The 18,229-nt window shown below is 47.7% G+C and overlaps 1 protein-coding gene across 1 annotated transcript in view; it reads right to left on the bottom strand.

Annotated features, from left to right (window-relative positions):
- The window catches only part of ttl (tubulin tyrosine ligase), a 61,619-nt gene that overhangs the window by 34,403 nt on the left and 8,987 nt on the right, over nucleotides 1–18,229 (bottom strand). Inside the window, exons 3-4 of the mRNA XM_072500112.1 lie at nucleotides 16,971–17,203; nucleotides 13,509–13,644 (exon numbers count right to left, since the gene is read on the bottom strand). Coding sequence (XP_072356213.1) covers nucleotides 13,509–13,644; nucleotides 16,971–17,203 — 369 coding nt within the window. The remainder of the gene's footprint in view (nucleotides 1–13,508; nucleotides 13,645–16,970; nucleotides 17,204–18,229) is intronic.

Raw genomic sequence — 18,229 nt, 5'->3', positions numbered from 1 at the left:
TGAGGCAGCAGTGCTGGGCGGGGTGAGGCAGCAGTGCTGGGCGGGGTGAGGCAGCAGTGCTGGGCGGGGTGAGGCAGCAGTGCTGGGCGGGGTGAGGCAGCAGTGCTGGGCGGGGTGAGGCAGCAGTGCCGGGCGGGGTGAGGCAGCAGTGCTGGGCGGGGTGAGGCAGCAGTGCTGAGCGGGGTGAGGCAGCGGTGCTGGGCGTGGAGGCAGCGGTGCTGGGCGGGGTGAGGCAGCAGTGCTGGGCGTGGAGGCAGCAGTGCTGGGCGGGGTGAGGCAGCAGTGCCGGGCGGGGCGAGGCCGCAGTGCCGGGCGGGGTGAGGCAGCAGTGCTGGACGTGGTGAGGCAGCGGTGCCGGGTGGGGTGAGGCAGCAGTGCTGGGCGGGGTGAGGCAGCAGTGCTGGGCGGGGTGAGGCAGCAGTGCTGGGCGGGGTGAGGCAGCAGTGCTGGGCGGGGTGAGGCAGCAGTGCTGGGCGGGGTGAGGCAGCAGTGCTGGGCGGGGTGAGGCAGCAGTGCTGGGCGGGGTGAGGCAGCAGTGCTGGGCGGGGTGAGGCAGCAGTGCTGGGCGGGGTGAGGCAGCAGTGCTGGGCGGGGTGAGGCAGCAGTGCTGGGCGGGGTGAGGCAGCAGTGCTGGGCGGGGTGAGGCAGCAGTGCTGGGCGGGGTGAGGCAGCAGTGCTGGGCGGGGTGAGGCAGCAGTGCTGGGCGGGGTGAGGCAGCAGTGCTGGGCGGGGTGAGGCAGCAGTGCTGAATCATAGAATCATAGAAGTTTACAGCATGGAAACAGGCCCTTCGGCCCAACCAGTCCATGCCGCCCAGTTTTTTACCATTAAGCTAGTCCCAGTTGCCCGCACTTGGCCCATAACCCTCTATACCCATCTTACCCATGTAACCATCTAAATGCTTTTTGAAAGACACAATTGTACCCGCTTCTACTACTACCTCTGGCAGCCCATTCCAGACACTCACTACCCTCTGAGTGAAGAAATTGCCCCTCTGGGCCCTTCTGAATCTCTCCCCTCTCACCTTAAACCTATGCCCTCTAGTTTTAGACTCCCCTACCTTTGGGAAAAGATGTTGACTATCTACCTTATCTATGCCCCTCATTATTTTATAGACCTCTATAAGATCACCCCTAAGCCTCCTACGCTCCAAGGAAAAAAGTCCCAGTCTATCCAGCCTCTCCTTATAACTCAAACCATCAAGTCCCGGCAACATCCTAGTAAATCTTTTCTGCACTCTTTCTAGTTTAATAATATCCTTTCTATAATAGGGTGACCAGAACTGCACACAGTATTCCAAGTGTGGCCGTACCAATGTCTTGTACAACTTCAACAAGACGTCCCAACTCCTATATTCAATGTTCTGACCAATGAAACCAAGCATGCCGAATGCCTTCTTCACCACCCTGTCCACCTGCGACTCCACCTTCAAGGAGCTATGAACCTGTACTCCTAGATCTCTTTGTTCTATAACTCTCCCCAACGCCATACCATTAACTGAGTAGGTCCTGGCCTAATTCGATCTGCCAAAATGCATCACCTCACATTTATCTAAATTAAACTCCATCTGCCATTCGTCGGCCCACTGGCCTAATTGATCAAGATCCCGTTGCAATCCTAGATAACCTTCTTCACTATCCACTGTGCCACCAATCTTGGTGTCATCTGCAAACTTACTAACCATGCCTCCTAAATTCTCATCCAAATCATTAATATAAATCACAAATAACAGTGGACCCAGCACCGATCCCTGAGGCACACCACTGGTCACAGGCCTCCAGTTTGAAAAACAACCCTCTACAACCACCCTCTGCCTTCTGTCGTCCAGCCAATTTTGAATCCAATTGGCAACCTCACCCTGGATCCCGTGAGCTTTAACCTTCTGTAACAACCTACCATGCGGTACCTTGTCAAAGGCTTTGCTAAAGTCCATGTAGACAACGTCTACTGCACTACCCTCATCTACCTTCTTGGTCACTCCCTCAAAAAACTCAATCAAATTTGTGAGACATGATTTTCCACGCACAAAGCCATGCTGACTGCCCCGAATCAGTCCTTGCCTCTCTAAATGCTTGTAGATCCTGTCTCTCAGAATACCTTCTAGCAACTTACCTACTACAGACGTTAGGCTCACCGGTCTGTAGTTCCCAGGCTTTTCCCTGCTGCCCTTCTTAAACAAGGGCACAACATTCGCCACTCTCCAATCTTCAGGCACCTCACCTGTGGCTGCCGATGATTCAAATATCTCGGTTAGGGGACCCGCAATTTCCTCCCTAGCCTCCCACAACATCCTGGGATACATTTCATCAGGTCCCGGGGATTTATCGACCTTGATGCGCTTTAAGACTTCCAGCACCTCCTCCTCTGTAATATGCACACTTCTCAAGACATCACTATTTATTTCCCTTAGTTTCCTAACATCCATGCCTTTCTCCACCGTGAATACCGATGAGAAATATTCATTCAGGATCTCACCCAACTCTTGTGGCTCTGCACATAGATGCCCTTGTTGATCCTTAAGAGGCCCTACTCTGTCCCTAGTTACTCTTTTCCCCTTTATGTATCTGTAGAATCTCTTTGGATTCTCCCTTGCATTATTTGCCAAAGCAATTTCATGTCCCCTTTTTGCCCTCCTGATTTCCCTCTTAACTCTATTTCGACAATCTCTATACTCTTCAAGGGATCTACTTGATCCCAGTTGCTTATGTACGTCATATGCCTCCTTCTTCTTTTTGACCAGAGTCTCAATATCTCGAGTCATCCAGGGTTCCCTACTTCTACCAGCCTTGCCCTTCACTCTAAAGGGAATGTGCTTACCCTGCACCCTGGTTAACACATTTTTAAAAGCCTCCCATTTACCAGCCGTCCCTTTGTCTGCCAATAGTCTCCCCCAATCTACCTCTGCAAGTTCCTGTCTGATACCATCAAAATTGGCCTTGCCCCAATTAAGAATTTTAACTCTTGGGCCAGACCTATCATTCTCCATAGCTATCTTAAAACTAATGGAATTATGGTCACTTGTCCCAAAGTGATCCCTCACTAGCACTTCTATCACTTGCCCTTCCTTATTTCCCAAGACGAGGTCAAGTTTTGCCCCCTCTCTAGTCGGTCCATCCACATACTGAATGAGAAATTCCTCCTGAATACACTCAACGAATTGCCCTCCATCCAAGCCCCTAATGCTATGGCTGTCCCAGTCAATGTTGGGAAAGTTAAAGTCCCCTACTACTACCACCCTATTATTCTTGCAGCTATCTGTAATCTCCTTACATATTTGCTCCTCAATTTCCCGCTGACTATTTGGGGGCCTGTAGTACAGTCCTACCAAGGTGATCTCTCCCTTCTTATTTTTCAGTTCCACCCATATAGACTCAGTGGGCGAACCCTCGGATATATCCCCTCTAAGTACTGCCGTGATGTTCTCCCTAATCAAAAACGCCACTCCCCCTCCTCTCTTACCTCCTGTTCTATCCTTTCTATAGCATCTGTACCCCGGAACATTGAGCTGCCAGTCCTGCCCCTCCCTTAGCCATGTTTCAGTCATAGCTATAATATCCCAGTCCCATGTGCCCGTCCATGCCCTGAGTTCATCCGCTTTGCCCGTCAGGCCCCTTGCATTGAAATAAATGCAGTTTAATGTAGACCTTCCTTGCTCTCTGCCCTGCTTTCTCTGGTCATGCTTTACACACTCTCCCTTCCTGCCTTTTGTTTCTGTCCCCACTGACTTCCTACATCGGTTCCCATCCCCCTGGCACATTAGTTTAAACCCTCCCCAACTGCACTAGCAAACACCCCCCCCCCGAGAACATTGGTTCCGGTCCCACCCAGATGCAGACCGTCCGATTTGTACAGGTCCCACCTCCCCCAGAATCGGTCCCAATGTCCCAGGAATTTGAAACCCTCCCTCTTGCACCATCTCTCAAGCCACGTATTCATCCTAGCTATCCTGTCATTCCTACTCTGACTATCACGTGGCACTGGTAGCAATCCTGAGATTACTACCTTTGAGGTCCTACTTTTTAGTTTAACTCCTAACTCCCTAAATTCAGCTTGTAGGACCTCATCCCGTTTTTTACCTATATCGTTGGTGCCTATATGCACCACGACAGCTGGCTGTTCACCCTCCCCCTCCAGAATGCCCTGTAGCCGCTCCGAGACATCCTTGACCCTTGCACCAGGGAGGCAACATACCAACCTGGATTCTCGTTTGCGTCCGCAGAAACGCCTGTCTATTCCCCTTACAATTGAATCCCCTATCACTATAGCTCTGCCACTCTTTTTCCCGCCCTTCTGTGCAGCAGAGCCAGCCACGGTGCCATGAACCTGGCTGCTGCCACCTTCCCCTGGTGAGCCATCTCCCCCAACAGTTTCCAAAACGGTAAATCTGTTTTGGAGGGAGATGACCGCAGGGGATCCCTGCACTGCCTTCCTACTCTTCCTCTGTCTGTTGGTCAGCAGCGGTGCTGGGCGGGGTGAGGCAGCGGTGCTGGGCGGGGTGAGGCAGCGGTGCTGGGCGGGGTGAGGCAGCGGTGCTGGGCGGGGTGAGGCAGCGGTGCTGGGCGGGGTGAGGCAGCGGTGCTGGGCGGGGTGAGGCAGCGGTGCTGGGCGGGGTGAGGCAGCGGTGCTGGGCGGGGTGAGGCAGCGGTGCTGGGCGGGGTGAGGCAGCGGTGCTGGGCGGGGTGAGGCAGCGGTGCTGGGCGGGGTGAGGCAGCGGTGCTGGGCGGGGTGAGGCAGCGGTGCTGGGCGGGGTGAGGCAGCGGTGCTGGGCGGGGTGAGGCAGCGGTGCTGGGCGGGGTGAGGCAGCGGTGCTGGGCGGGGTGAGGCAGCGGTGCTGGGCGGGGTGAGGCAGCGGTGCTGGGCGGGGTGAGGCAGCGGTGCTGGGCGGGGTGAGGCAGCGGTGCTGGGCGGGGTGAGGCAGCGGTGCTGGGCGGGGTGAGGCAGCGGTGCTGGGCGGGGTGAGGCAGCGGTGCTGGGCGGGGTGAGGCAGCGGTGCTGGGCGGGGTGAGGCAGCGGTGCTGGGCGGGGTGAGGCAGCGGTGCTGGGCGGGGTGAGGCAGCGGTGCTGGGCGGGGTGAGGCAGCGGTGCTGGGCGGGGTGAGGCAGCGGTGCTGGGCGGGGTGAGGCAGCGGTGCTGGGCGGGGTGAGGCAGCGGTGCTGGGCGGGGTGAGGCAGCGGTGCTGGGCGGGGTGAGGCAGCGGTGCTGGGCGGGGTGAGGCAGCGGTGCTGGGCGGGGTGAGGCAGCGGTGCTGGGCGGGGTGAGGCAGCGGTGCTGGGCGGGGTGAGGCAGCAGTGCTGGGCGGGGTGAGGCAGCAGTGCTGGGCGGGGTGAGGCAGCAGTGCTGGGCGGGGTGAGGCAGCAGTGCTGGGCGGGGTGAGGCAGCAGTGCTGGGCGGGGTGAGGCAGCAGTGCTGGGCGGGGTGAGGCAGCAGTGCTGGGCGGGGTGAGGCAGCAGTGCTGGGCGGGGTGAGGCAGCAGTGCTGGGCGGGGTGAGGCAGCAGTGCTGGGCGGGGTGAGGCAGCAGTGCTGGGCGGGGTGAGGCAGCAGTGCTGGGCTGGGTGAGGCAGCAGTGCTGGGCGGGGTGAGGCAGCAGTGCTGGGCGGGGTGAGGCAGCAGTGCTGGGCGGGGTGAGGCAGCAGTGCTGGGCGGTGTGAGGCAGCAGTGCTGGGCGGTGTGAGGCAGCAGTGCTGGGCGGGGTGAGGCAGCAGTGCTGGGCGGGGTGAGGCAGCAGTGCTGGGCGGGGTGAGGCAGCAGTGCTGGGCGGGGTGAGGCAGCAGTGCTGGGCGGGGTGAGGCAGCAGTGCTGGGCGGGGTGAGGCAGCAGTGCTGGGCGGGGTGAGGCAGCAGTGCTGGGCGGGGTGAGGCAGCAGTGCTGGGCGGGGTGAGGCAGCAGTGCTGGGCGGGGTGAGGCAGCAGTGCTAGGCGGGGTGAGGCAGCAGTGCTAGGCGGGGTGAGGCAGCAGTGCTGGGCGGGGTGAGGCAGCGGTGCTGGGCGGGGTGAGAAAGAGGTGCTAGGTGCAATGCCACCATGCCGCCCATCCTTCTTTAAGATCTTTCCTAATACCCATCTCTTTGGCCAAACTTTGAGTCACTCCTCCTTATCTCTCCTTTGCATTTGCATCAATGTTTGTCTGACAACATGGAAAAAAATTCAAAATGCAAGAGGCATTGCCTGAAGGACTCATCCACTTCAGTAGTGTTAATTTGAAAGCCTCTACATATTCTGCATTTGTATTCTTTCTTTTTGGCTACTGGCTCGGGCCCCAAACCGCTAATAATGTCATTCAAATCTTAGAATATCAATATTTAAATAACAGTAAATGCTATAAAAACTCAGCAGGTCTGGCAGCATCTGTGGAGAGAGAAACAGAGTTAACATTTCAAGTCCAATATGACTTCTTCTGAAGTCATACGGACTTGAAACATTAATTCTGCTTCTGTTTCCACAGATGCTGCCAGACCAGTTTTTAAAGCATTTTCTAGTTTTTATTTCAGATTTCTAGCACCTGCAGTATTTTGCTTTAATACCATGACCGCATATTGTTTTGCTCTGCAGATTTTTGTGTAGCTATACCTACAAGCACATCAACCATGCCCTTCATCCAACTGCTTTCCATTTAGAGATGGAGGTTAACCTCCAATTCCTCCCACCTCGGTCATGTTCATCTACTTCCTGATCACTCGAGATAATCTTCCACCTTTACTCTTTCCACATGCCAGACTATCGCATGTTATGCCATTTAGCTGCTGTTGTATAAAGAGTCAAAAGTTCTGCTCCTTCTCACAAAGAGCTTTATTTTCCTTTAACACAACTCTGTACTAAACTCCATCGTCACATCACATGCCCCAAAAGCCACCTGAAGCTTCTTTACATATCAGTGTCAATTATTGGATACTTAACATAAATGAGACATTTAATTGGAATGTCTCTTAACCCATTCCTTAACAGTCTCCCCTTCCTTGGAGAAAAAAAATAATTTGGTGAAAACAAAATTACAAGAAACTCAAAAACGCACAAACTTCCCCCTTCCTTTTTTTTCAGTTTTGGAAGGAAAAAAAAACAATGTCACAGAAACATTAACAATATCTAAAAGTTTCTGTGAACTAGCCCCTCTCTTCGTAAAACAGTTGGACAATTGACAGCTCCTGTCAACCCATTTAATTTTTGCTACCTCCCCTCTGTCCAACATCTGCTTCAAACTTGCGATGTCCATCCTTAGCCTTTTCTCATTGATACTTTTTGTAGAGTGCACATTTTCCCACAGCGATGTACTGTCAATGTGACACTCAATGGGTATGTTACCCAAATCCCCTAATCCCAAAATTTCTGTCAATATCGGAGATATATAAAATACCATATCCACCACCTCTACAAGGCTTAATGTCTCAGCAGCCAAAGTGCTTTTGACCACTCTCCTTATTTTCTTTGTTTTCCACAGAAGAAGGCAACATTTACCATTGTTTCCCAAAAGGAAAATTATAAAACCTCCTGCGCTTGAAACCCCATCACATAAATTTGCATAGGACGCATCACTATTAACTATGAGTTTCATTTGCCTCAGGTCACCTAAAACCGGGAACCTCAAAACACACTCCTGCATTTTTAGTTTGACCAACGCTTTATTTGCTCTTAGTATTTTTTCCACTTTGGGGTCATTCATTTTTGTACTCAACTCTAAGACATCAAAACTAACATCCGGTCTAGTCTGTCTACCTAACCAATGCAGTTGCCCAATTAAACTTCGCAGTTGCTCTTTTTCCATCTTTGAAACCACTGCGTCTTTTTCTGAAACCCGACCATGACTAATTGCTATTGGACTGATGCTCTCCAAATACGATTGCTGACATAAAGCTGCCCTAACAGTCTGTCCAATTTCCAGTCCAATATATTTAAATACACCGGAAGCCTGACTTTCAACCCTGAATTCTTTCCTCAAACCAGAGATTACAATAACTTTGAAATCACTAGTCCCACCCCACAAAACATCATCGACATGCATCATAAAGATGCCAGAAAGATTTCCTTTGTAGTGCTAGTAAAACATTGTCGGATCTGCTTTCAACTTGCAACAGCCCAACTTTAACAAAACTGACCTTACCGAAAAAAAACAGACTCTAGACGCATCATTTAACCCATATGCACATTTTTTCAACTTCCAGAGTGCCCCTTCTGTGTTAGCTGCCTCTTTAGGAGGACGGAGAAAAATGTCTCTCTGAAGCTGATGCCCCTGCAAAAAGGCAGCTTTTATATCTATAGATTTGCATTCCCATGCCTTTGTGGCTAATAGAACCAAGAAGATTTTTAAAACAACCTTTCCTGCCGTATGTAAATCTACCCTTAAATCCTGACTTCTAAGTTTTCTTCAAATCCCCTTGCCACAAGCCTGGCCTTTGCCTTATAACTTCCATCCGGAAGAACCTTTTCCGTGCAAATCCGTCTGTGGGATAGAGCTCTTTGTCCCCTATCCGGTACTTCTGTGTATACCCCAAATTCACTCCAACTATGCAGTTCTTGCTGTTTGGCACCTTTGATAACTTTTTCATCTAATTTATTGGAAGCCACCAAAATCTCACGTGCATGTGGGCATCTACTCCAAGTAGTATTTATAGTCTTATTCATGTTCCGAGACCTTGATAAACTACGTCCCCTATCTCGCTTGGTATCTCGTTCTTTACTGCTACTGCTTGATCTTTCCCTTCTACTGTGGGATGTCCTTTCAATAGATCTCGACCTTTTACTGTGAACCTGTTCACTATGCGATGTATTATCTGAACTGGCACTGTGTTTCTGTGCCCTCCATTTTTGAACGTCATGTTCCCAATCCATTGTCTTGACACCCTCCCCTGAATGCTGTACATTCAACCAACGTTTATACTTTCCAGTGGCCTTCCCTGCTCTACTAATAACAGTTGCATCCTTCCATTGGATAGACCCTTCAGGCAGGTATGTTACTTTTGTACCAACTTTTGGCAGTTGTCCTTTTGGAAAAATGGCCTGTTCTAATTCATCTGAAGTATTGTGTTCCTCTACAGAAACCCTGTCTATATCAGTTAACTGGTCCTCATAGTTCTGTAACACGTGCGTACCAGATGACTCTGGTTCCTCGTCATGTCTGTCTGCTCGGTCTAAATTTGAAAATCTGTACCCATTATCCTTCATGAATGTACCCCAACAGTTTGATTGTCATGTTGCAAAATAATTGTTTTGCCATCTATACCTATGATCTTCCCTGGGTCTTTCCATTCATTAAAATTGTCTCTTATAGTATACTATGTCTCCTTGCTGAAAAACGGTATTTGATGGCCGTACATTATGCCTTAAAGCTCTGTGAATTCTTTCAGAGACTTCTGCTTCCAAAAAAGCTTTTCTACTGCTATGTAATGCATTTAAATGCTCAGCAAAGGCAGAGCTAATTGTAGTCCCTTCCCAAGCTGGAGGTTGGTCATCCAAAATGCACAGAATTTTAGGATTTCTACCAAACACTAATTGATAGGGACTATAGCCCCCAACCATCTGCAATGAATTCTTTGCATGTACCGCCCACGCTAAAGATGAATTTAACTTGCAGTTTGGTCTATCTACCAAAATTTTCCAGAGCATGTCATCTTTTACAGCATGGTTTCTTTCACAGACACCATTACTAAATGGGCTTTCCACAGCCGTATTCGTAACTGTGATATTCGCATTTTCACACATATCCCTAAACTCATCATTAGCAAATTCTCCCCCATTGTCCGTAAGGAATTTTGCCGGTGGGTCCATTCCTGTCTCTATCCATTTTTCCATGATTTGATCCAGAATTACTCTCTTTCCTTTACTTCGTACAATAGTAGATGACTAAATCTGGTTGCTAAATCTACAAAATGCAAAATAAATATATTGTTAGCTTTAGCCCAGATCTTAAGGTCCATGGCCACAATGTCATTAAAATCCCTGGCCAAAGGTAGGGTTACTATCGGTCGTGATGGCGTCCTTCTGTACTTCCTACAAACTTCACAGCGGTCACTAACCTGTTCTATTAGTTTAGTATAGTCGTCATCCCTTACCCCTGCATCCTTTAATAAATTTTTCAGCCTCCGAGGAGACGGATGCGCAAATTGCCTATGCAGTTTTAATACAACAAGCTTTTTAATCAGCAAAAGTCCCATTTCCAACTGCCATTAACACATCCTTACCGACTACAGCTGAAATATTATTTGTCAGTAATAGAATACAATAGTGTCCCGACTGTGTAAATTGTAAGTCCACCGTCTTTCCAAAAACTGTTGCCTTATCCTGTCAGTAGTGTATCTTCCATAGTCTGCTTTATTGCTGACTGACCCATTTGGATCATCAGAGCCATAGGAATCGAATGTTTCTCCAGACACTTTTTTTAAGGCTTCGGTCATCTGATCGAATAAGGTATCCTTATCCGCAAACTTAACTCCTGTCAAAACCAGGAGCCTATCCATGTTGCTCAATCTAGCACAGTCCAGTAATTTAAATGCCAACAGACTGTGGAAATTCCAGGATTATATAGTCTTCAATGGAGATATCCTCTGTTTTCCAGAATCTATCAAAATCTGACCCGCCTTCATACGCACTTAACAAGTCATCTTTCTTGTAAATCTTATCCATATATTGTAATAGAGTCTCCAGACCTTCTTCTGAGTCTAACTCTTCAATTCCAGCTCAGAAAACACTTTGCTTCGGATTTTACTCTCATAAGGTAGAGAAAGAGCCAATGCCATACCTTGTTTCCTCTTTCCCAAGGCAGTTACCTTAATCCACATAACAACTGCACTTCTCCATTGGTCGTACGATCCCCTTTCAGAAAATAAGGGAGCATGGTCATATCCGGTCATCTTTATCCTAGGTTCAACCATATTTATACTTTTTGTTCTCTCTCACTCCTTGGTTGGGTCTGGAAAAGTTGTATCTTTCAACCCTTCACATTTGCACAGCAACGTCCTCTGCTACCACTGTTATGCCGTTTATTGCTGTTGTATAAAGAGTCAAAAGTTGTGCTCCTTCTCACAAACACCTTTATTTTCCTTTAACACAACTCTGTACAAAACTCTATCATCGCAGCACATGCCCTTAAGGCCACCTGGAGCTTCTTTACATATCTGTGTCAATTATTGGATACTTAACATAAATGAGACATTTAATTGGAATGTCTCTTAACCCATTCCTTAACGTCGCAGGACCAAAGTCTTGGGGAGCCCAGTTGTCCAGACTGCTGGAAGGTGCAAGGATTCCTCTTCCTCCAGAGGATGGCAGACAGGGAACAGCCATATGTGATACATAGAATATAGAACATACACAGCAGAAGGAGGCCGTTTGGCCCATCGAGTCTGCACCGACCCACTTAAGCCCTCACTCCCACCCCATCCCCCTAACCCAATAACTCCTCCTAACCTTTTTTTTGGTCACCAAGGGCAATTTATCATGGCTAATCCACCCAACCTGCACGTCTTTGGACTGTGGGAGGAAACCGGAGCACCCGGAGGAAACCCACGCAGACACGGGGAGAACGTGCAGACTCCGCACAGACAGTGACTTAATCGAACCTGGGACCCTGGCACTGTGAAGCCACAATGCTATCCACTTGTGCTACCGTGCTGCCCGATGTAGCTCTAATCCTGTCTTTCACAAATCCATAAATGATGTAGCTCTAATCTTGTCTTTCCATAAATCAGTCATCACATGAACATACAGCTCTAGTAGCTTCTCAGAAATACTTGGCTACAAATATTACTCATCGCCCCTTTGAAAATGTAATCGCAACTTCAAAAAGACTCACTGCCAATTTACATTTCTAGGTTTTTGTTATTCAAATGACTCACGTCAATTGAAGGAATAGCTTAAAAGTGTCTGTGTATATGGAGAGCATAAACTTGGGAGACTCACGCTCTCTCTTTGAAGTCAAGGTTCATGTTGGGAGTTCATGAATATCAAACACACATCACTTGGTATGACGGTGTTGCAGCACTGTTATACTGTTTGATGAGGATGCTACATAAAATTAAACAATGCCTTGTTATGGTTGTGTATGTCTTTCGTAAATTCACTTTAACCAGAGTGAACACACGATCAGTACCGTCTCTTTAAAACTCAAACAATTTGCTTGCAACCCAGCAGAATCATAATGAGACTGAGCTTTGATCCTGTATCTGGTTGAGGCCTTTCGACTGATATGCTAAGTGTTGAACCCAGCTGCTGGCAGTTGTGTTCCAGAAATAAAGTTTTTTTTTTCTTGATGGCAGTACGTTAAACAGCATTGCTTGTTACCATAATGCACACAAATACCACATGTCAAAATAATCAGTTACATCGGGTGCCATGATGAATGCACTGATCAAAGGAAAATGTACAATTTACAAATGGGAAGGTGTCTGCTGTTAGAGAGAGATCCCAGTGCAGGATCATGGGAGGCTGACCGTTAAAAGAATCGGAAAAGCTGTACTAGAGGGATTCTTAAAATAAGCAAAATACTGCGGATGCTGGAGTCTGAAACAAACAGAGAATTCTGGCAAAACTCAGCAGGTTCTGGCAGCATCTGTATTTACAGAATTTGCAGTGCATTCGGCCCATCGAGTCTGCACCAGCCCTTGGAAAGGGCACCCCACCTACGCCCATACCTCCACCTTATCCCCATAACCCTGTAACCCCAACTGACCTTTTTGGACAGTGATAAGTCTTACAACACCAGGTTAAAGTCCAACAGGTTTGTTTGAAGTCACTAGCTTTCTGAGCGCAGCTCCTTCCTCAGGTGAAACAAAGGAGCTGTGCTCCGAAAACTTGTGACTCCAAACAAACCTGTTGGGCTTTAACCTGGTGCTGCAAGACTTCTTACTGTGCCCACCCCAGTCCAACACCGGCATCTCCACATCATGACAACCGTTTTAGACACTAAGGAAAATTTAGCATGGCCAATCCACTTAACCTGCATATCTTTGGACTGTGGGAGGAAACCGGAGCATCCAGAGGAAATCGGGAGACTGTGTTCTCTCTCTCAAGAGGAATCCTTGATGGACGGCATGTGGCTTAACCAAACAGTTTTTCAAGTTTGAGAGAGCGGGACTCTTAAAAGGATTCCTTGATCCCTCATGTACTTTGCCGTAAAGAAAAAATTAGGACTGAATATTGCACAATCCAAAATTGTCTAATCGTCGTCTTGTTTTATACAATTTACCATATGTGGTGGAATTCCATTTAAAAAGGTGGCTGAAAATTCTGTAAGTATTTTACTGTAAGTAGGATAACAACAAACTCTGGAGCATGTTACATATCACAGGACAAGGTCTGTCCATGAGAACTGTTACAAAACATTGAAAAGAGAAAAAGGTGCTGGAAAACATCACATATTAGGATTGAAGGAGGATAACTTTCACAATAGTGTGACTTCTGATCACAATCTATTATGATACAGGAAGGTCGTCCCTCCCCTCTTATTTCAACATGCAGAGTCACAGCAATGGGAAGGAAGACATGAACAAAAGAATTCAGGAACCAGAGACTGACCCCTTTACCTGATGTCAAATTTGCGATGTCCTGGCTCTAACAGTAAAGGTCTCTCGAGGTATTTCTGAATCACATGAACTTGACCTTGATTATCTATGTAATCCATCAATTCATTGGCATCAGAGGAAATAAAAATTCCAGTACCTGAAAAGACACAGCAATGTATAACTTCAAGTACAAACACATACTGGGTGCAGAGTTAGAATTTCTACCAGGTAACCAAAGAAATTATAGTTATTTAGGCCCTTTATTATGCCCTTGGGAACTTCCGAAACACTTCAAATCCGAAATAACTAAGAATATAGTTACCGATGACATGACATGAGACTTGTGCACACAGTCACAAGAGTTTTGCAGTTTAATGTCTCATCTGGTGGTGCTTCTAACAATGAAGCACTCCATCAGTAATGCACACTGTGGTATCAGTCTAGATTATATATATTGAAATCTGAGATGGTCCATAACTACATTGAGTATACGAGTGTAAGCAAACAGCAGGGTGCATTACATCCCTTTTAAAGACAGCCAGAAACGGGGCAAGAACAAATCTTCTACTACTTTACATGCATCTTCTCAAAAGGCCAAAGATGAAGAGCAAGATAGTTCAATGGAACACCCCTAAAATTGAAACAACACAGCACCAAATCATTCAACGATAGCCCAACTCAAAAATCCTGCAGTTAAAATAGAAAACAAAGCCCCAATGGCTCAACAGGTAACCACAGCATCAGTATTAGCACTGAGCTGTACAAGGCAGAAGGTTTCAGTCTGATGCAATTAGCTGATTTCACCTACATTTAGTCTTGCTGCCACATGGAAATATAGGCCAGGTTCTTATTCATGAACACTAATAAGGGACTTCTACTCATTAGTGCGCTGGTATGAATGTTCAACAACATTTATAAAACATCTCTCATAGAAATTCCAAAGCAGTTGGAGGTCAGACATAAAGAGGACGATGTGGAAATGATGAAGGATATTGGGCAAGTTAGATTTTACAAAGTTTTGTATAGACAAAGACATGATGAGGGGTGCGATTCCAGACATTGAGGGTAATTGACCACTAATAAAATAGAGCAGGGAGAGGAGAATGGAGAGTAGACATTGATTGGGAGGCTAGAGCATTCAAACAGACTGGCATGGTGGCTAGCACTGCTGCCTCACAGCACCAGGGACCTCGGTTTGATTCCGACCTCGGGTGACTGACTGTATGGAGTTTGCTCGTTTTCCGTGTGTCTGCGTGGGTTTCATCTGGGTGCTCCGGTTTCCGCACATAGTCCAAAGATGTGCAGGTTAGGTGGATTCGCCATTCTAAATTGTCTCATTGTGTCCAAAGATTAAGTGGGATTACAGGGATATGGAAGGGGATTGGGTCCAGGTACGGTGCTCTTCCAATAGGTCAGATCAGACTCGATGGGCCGAATGGCCACATTCTGCACTGTAGGGATTCTGTGATACCACCTGCTGGCCAGCCCCTCTCTTTCAGGATGCTTCTCCCATAGTCCTTTAAATGCAGAGTAAACCTCTCACTGCTTTTGCCAAAACCATTTGCCTTGTCCCCCTCAAACAGCAATTTTTCAACTATCCTTACGCCTTCACCACTTGTTTGCCAAATTATAGATGTTAGCCATGAGCTTACATCTACCAGGAACTGAATGGAGATTGCTCAAAACCACATTATGGTTTGAACGTCTCACAGGTGGCACAGTGGTTAGCACTGCTGCCTCACGGCGCCGAGGATCCAGGTTCGATCCCGGACCCAGGTCACTGTCCGTGTGGAGTTTGCACATTCTCCCCGTGGCTGCGTGGGTCTTACCCCCATAATTCAAAGATGTGCAGTGTAGGTGGATTGGCTACGCTGAATTGCCCCTTAAAATTGGAAAATAAATAATTGGGTACTTTAAATTTTAATAAAATGGTTTGAACGTCTTACAGTCTGCCAACGGTAATGTGGATTTCATCTTATTGGCTCAACTGATTTAAGACTCTGCATAGTCTCGGGGCAGCACGGTAGCATAGTGGTTAGCACAATTGCTTCACAGCTCCAGGGTCCCAGGTTCTATTCCGGCTTAGGTCACTGTCCGTGCGGAGTCTGCACATCCTCCCCGTGTGTGCGTGGGTTTCCTCCGGGTGCTCCGGTTTCCACAGCCCAAAGATGTGCAGGTTAGGTGGATTGGCCATGATAAATTGCCCTTAGTGTCCAAAATTGTCCTTAGTGTTGGGTGGGGTTACTGGGTTATGGGGATAGGGTGGAGGTGTTGACCTTGGGTAGGGTGCTCTTTCCAAGAGCCGGTGCAGACTCGATGGGCTGAATGGCCTCCTTCTGCACTTTAAATTCTATGATTCTATGATAGTCACCAAGCTCTGGCGATTAAAAATCCATGATTATTATTCCAAGCTAGATCATTTCTATGGTTTTACTAATGAATGCACCAGAATTAATTTAAATAGCTAATGATTCAAATGAATAGATAAATAAGCCATTCTCTTGTGGAGCACTAGCGTAAACACGATGGTCACAGCATTCAAGGAGAGGCAGAGAAGGGAATGAGGCTATATTTGAAAGTCAGGGAGAATCCAAAAATGCTGGGAATGTGACAGGTCATATTATCAATCTTTTCACCCCTTTTCCTGGCTGGCAGCTGGCCACATTGAACAGTTCCCTGGAGGCCAGAATGGAAAGCCACCGCAAGGGGTTAATGAGCTCCCCCAAAAAAGAAAACATCACAAGTTGCCGAGTAGCGAGCCTGACCGGTAATCAAGACTAAGGAATATTGAGGTTGTGGGGGTGAGGGCTCTCTTTTGTGGGTGAGGTTGATTATGGCAGGAGATTTCTTGAGGGAACACAGAAAGCACATGCTCCTCCAGAACCACAAGCAATGCTATCAGAAGCACTTACCTGTGGTGGGTTTGGAATATTTGTAGGTATAACACACAAGTATCAAACATACTGGGGCGGCATGGTGGCACAGCGGTTAGCATTGCTGCCTCATAGCACCAGGCACCTGGGTTCAATTCCAGCCTTGGGTGGCTGTCTGTGCGGAGTTTGCACTTTCTCCCCATGTCCGCTTGGGTTCTCTCTGGGTGCTCCGGTTTCCTTCCACAGTTTAAAGATGTGCAGGTTAGGTGGATTGGCCTTGCTAAATTGCTGCTTAGTGACCAAAGTCCCGAAAGACGTTCTTGTCAGGTCAACTGAATATTCTGAATTCTCCCTCTGTGTACGCGAACAGGCGCCGGAGTGTGGTGACTAGGGGATTTTCACAGTGACTTCATTGCAGTGTTAATGCAAGCCTGCTTGTGACACTAATAAAGATTATTAATATTACAGATGTGCAGGCTTAGTAGGGTTATGAGGTTACGGGGACCGGGCGAGGGGGTGGTCTGGATAGGGTGTGTTTTCAGAGGGTAGGTGCAGGCTCGATGGGCTGAATGGCCTCCTGCTGCACTGTAAGCGTTCTATGGTCCTATACCTTTGGCACCTGCGGAGGATTTGGCTATCCACACGTTGCTTTCTCCATTTCCTTGTCTCTTGTGGTAGGATGCCAGGAATGCTTCCCGATCATCTGTCCTCACATTATTTCTTTGTGCTTTGATGCCATTCTTCACAGGTATCACCGTGGTTTGGAGACCGATGGGATAGATCACATACGATTCTGGAAACCAGGTGCATGATTCCATCAGTTCTGGGATTGTCTTGATGAGTCTAATTTAGAAAAAGTAAGTTGTTTCATTGAAAAAGTGAACCATGAAAATACACAAACTTCACTTTAGACAGATTTTCAATAAATCCTAATGTAGTACTAAAGCAATATTCACTGAATATCAATCAGAGCAGGAATATAGTCTTCCCTCACCTACTGACATGCTGAGCAACTGTAGCACTCTTATAGTTGTTCCAGCAACTCAGGAGAAATCAGCATCCTTTACTATCTATATGGTCGAGGTAACATTTGATAGTCCACGGAAGAATATCATGTGAGGGTGGTCAAAGAGTAAAAAATTATTTCAGCAAGAACAGTGAAGGCTCGATGTTTCTTAATCCTTACAATCAGTTTCCGCCCAGCACAGAACTGAAATGACTCCTACCATAGTCACAAATGGCATGCTATGTGGACAGCACGGTGGCGCAGTGGTTAGCACTGCTGCCTCACAGCACCAAGGTCCCAGGTTCGATCGCGACTCTGGGTCACTGTCCATGTGGAGTTTGTACATTCTCCCCGTGGGTTTCACCCCCACAACCCAAAGATGCGCAGAATAAGTGGATTGGCCACTCTAAATTGCCCCTTAATTGGAAAAAATGAATTGGGCACTCTAAATTTAAAAAAAAACAAATGGCATGCTATGTGACTGCGGCAATAGCAAAATATCCCCCCTTGTCCTTCTCAACCGGCTTGCAGCATTTGACGCTATTGACACCATTCTCCACTGTCATCCAGCTAGGTAGGGCTCATTCACCTGGTTCCATTCCTACCCAATCGGAGACAGAGAATCGCCTGCAATGATTTCTCTTCCTGCTCCTCTGCCATCTCCCAAGGATCTATCCTGGCTTCCTATTTCTCATCTACATCCTCCTCTTTGGCAACATCAGCTAAAAGCACAATTTCAGTTTTCACATAAATGCCAAAACACCCAGCTCAACCTCAGCACCACCTCTCTCGACACCTCCACTGTTGCTAAATTATCAGATGCTTGTATGGCATCCAGTATTGGCTGAGCAGGAATTTCCTCC

Source organism: Scyliorhinus torazame, chromosome 4 (assembly GCF_047496885.1).
Source record: "Scyliorhinus torazame isolate Kashiwa2021f chromosome 4, sScyTor2.1, whole genome shotgun sequence".
NCBI classification, from domain to species: domain Eukaryota; kingdom Metazoa; phylum Chordata; class Chondrichthyes; order Carcharhiniformes; family Scyliorhinidae; genus Scyliorhinus; species Scyliorhinus torazame.
Note: the sequence above shows the minus strand (reverse complement) of the source record. Positions and strands in the feature narration are given on the sequence as shown.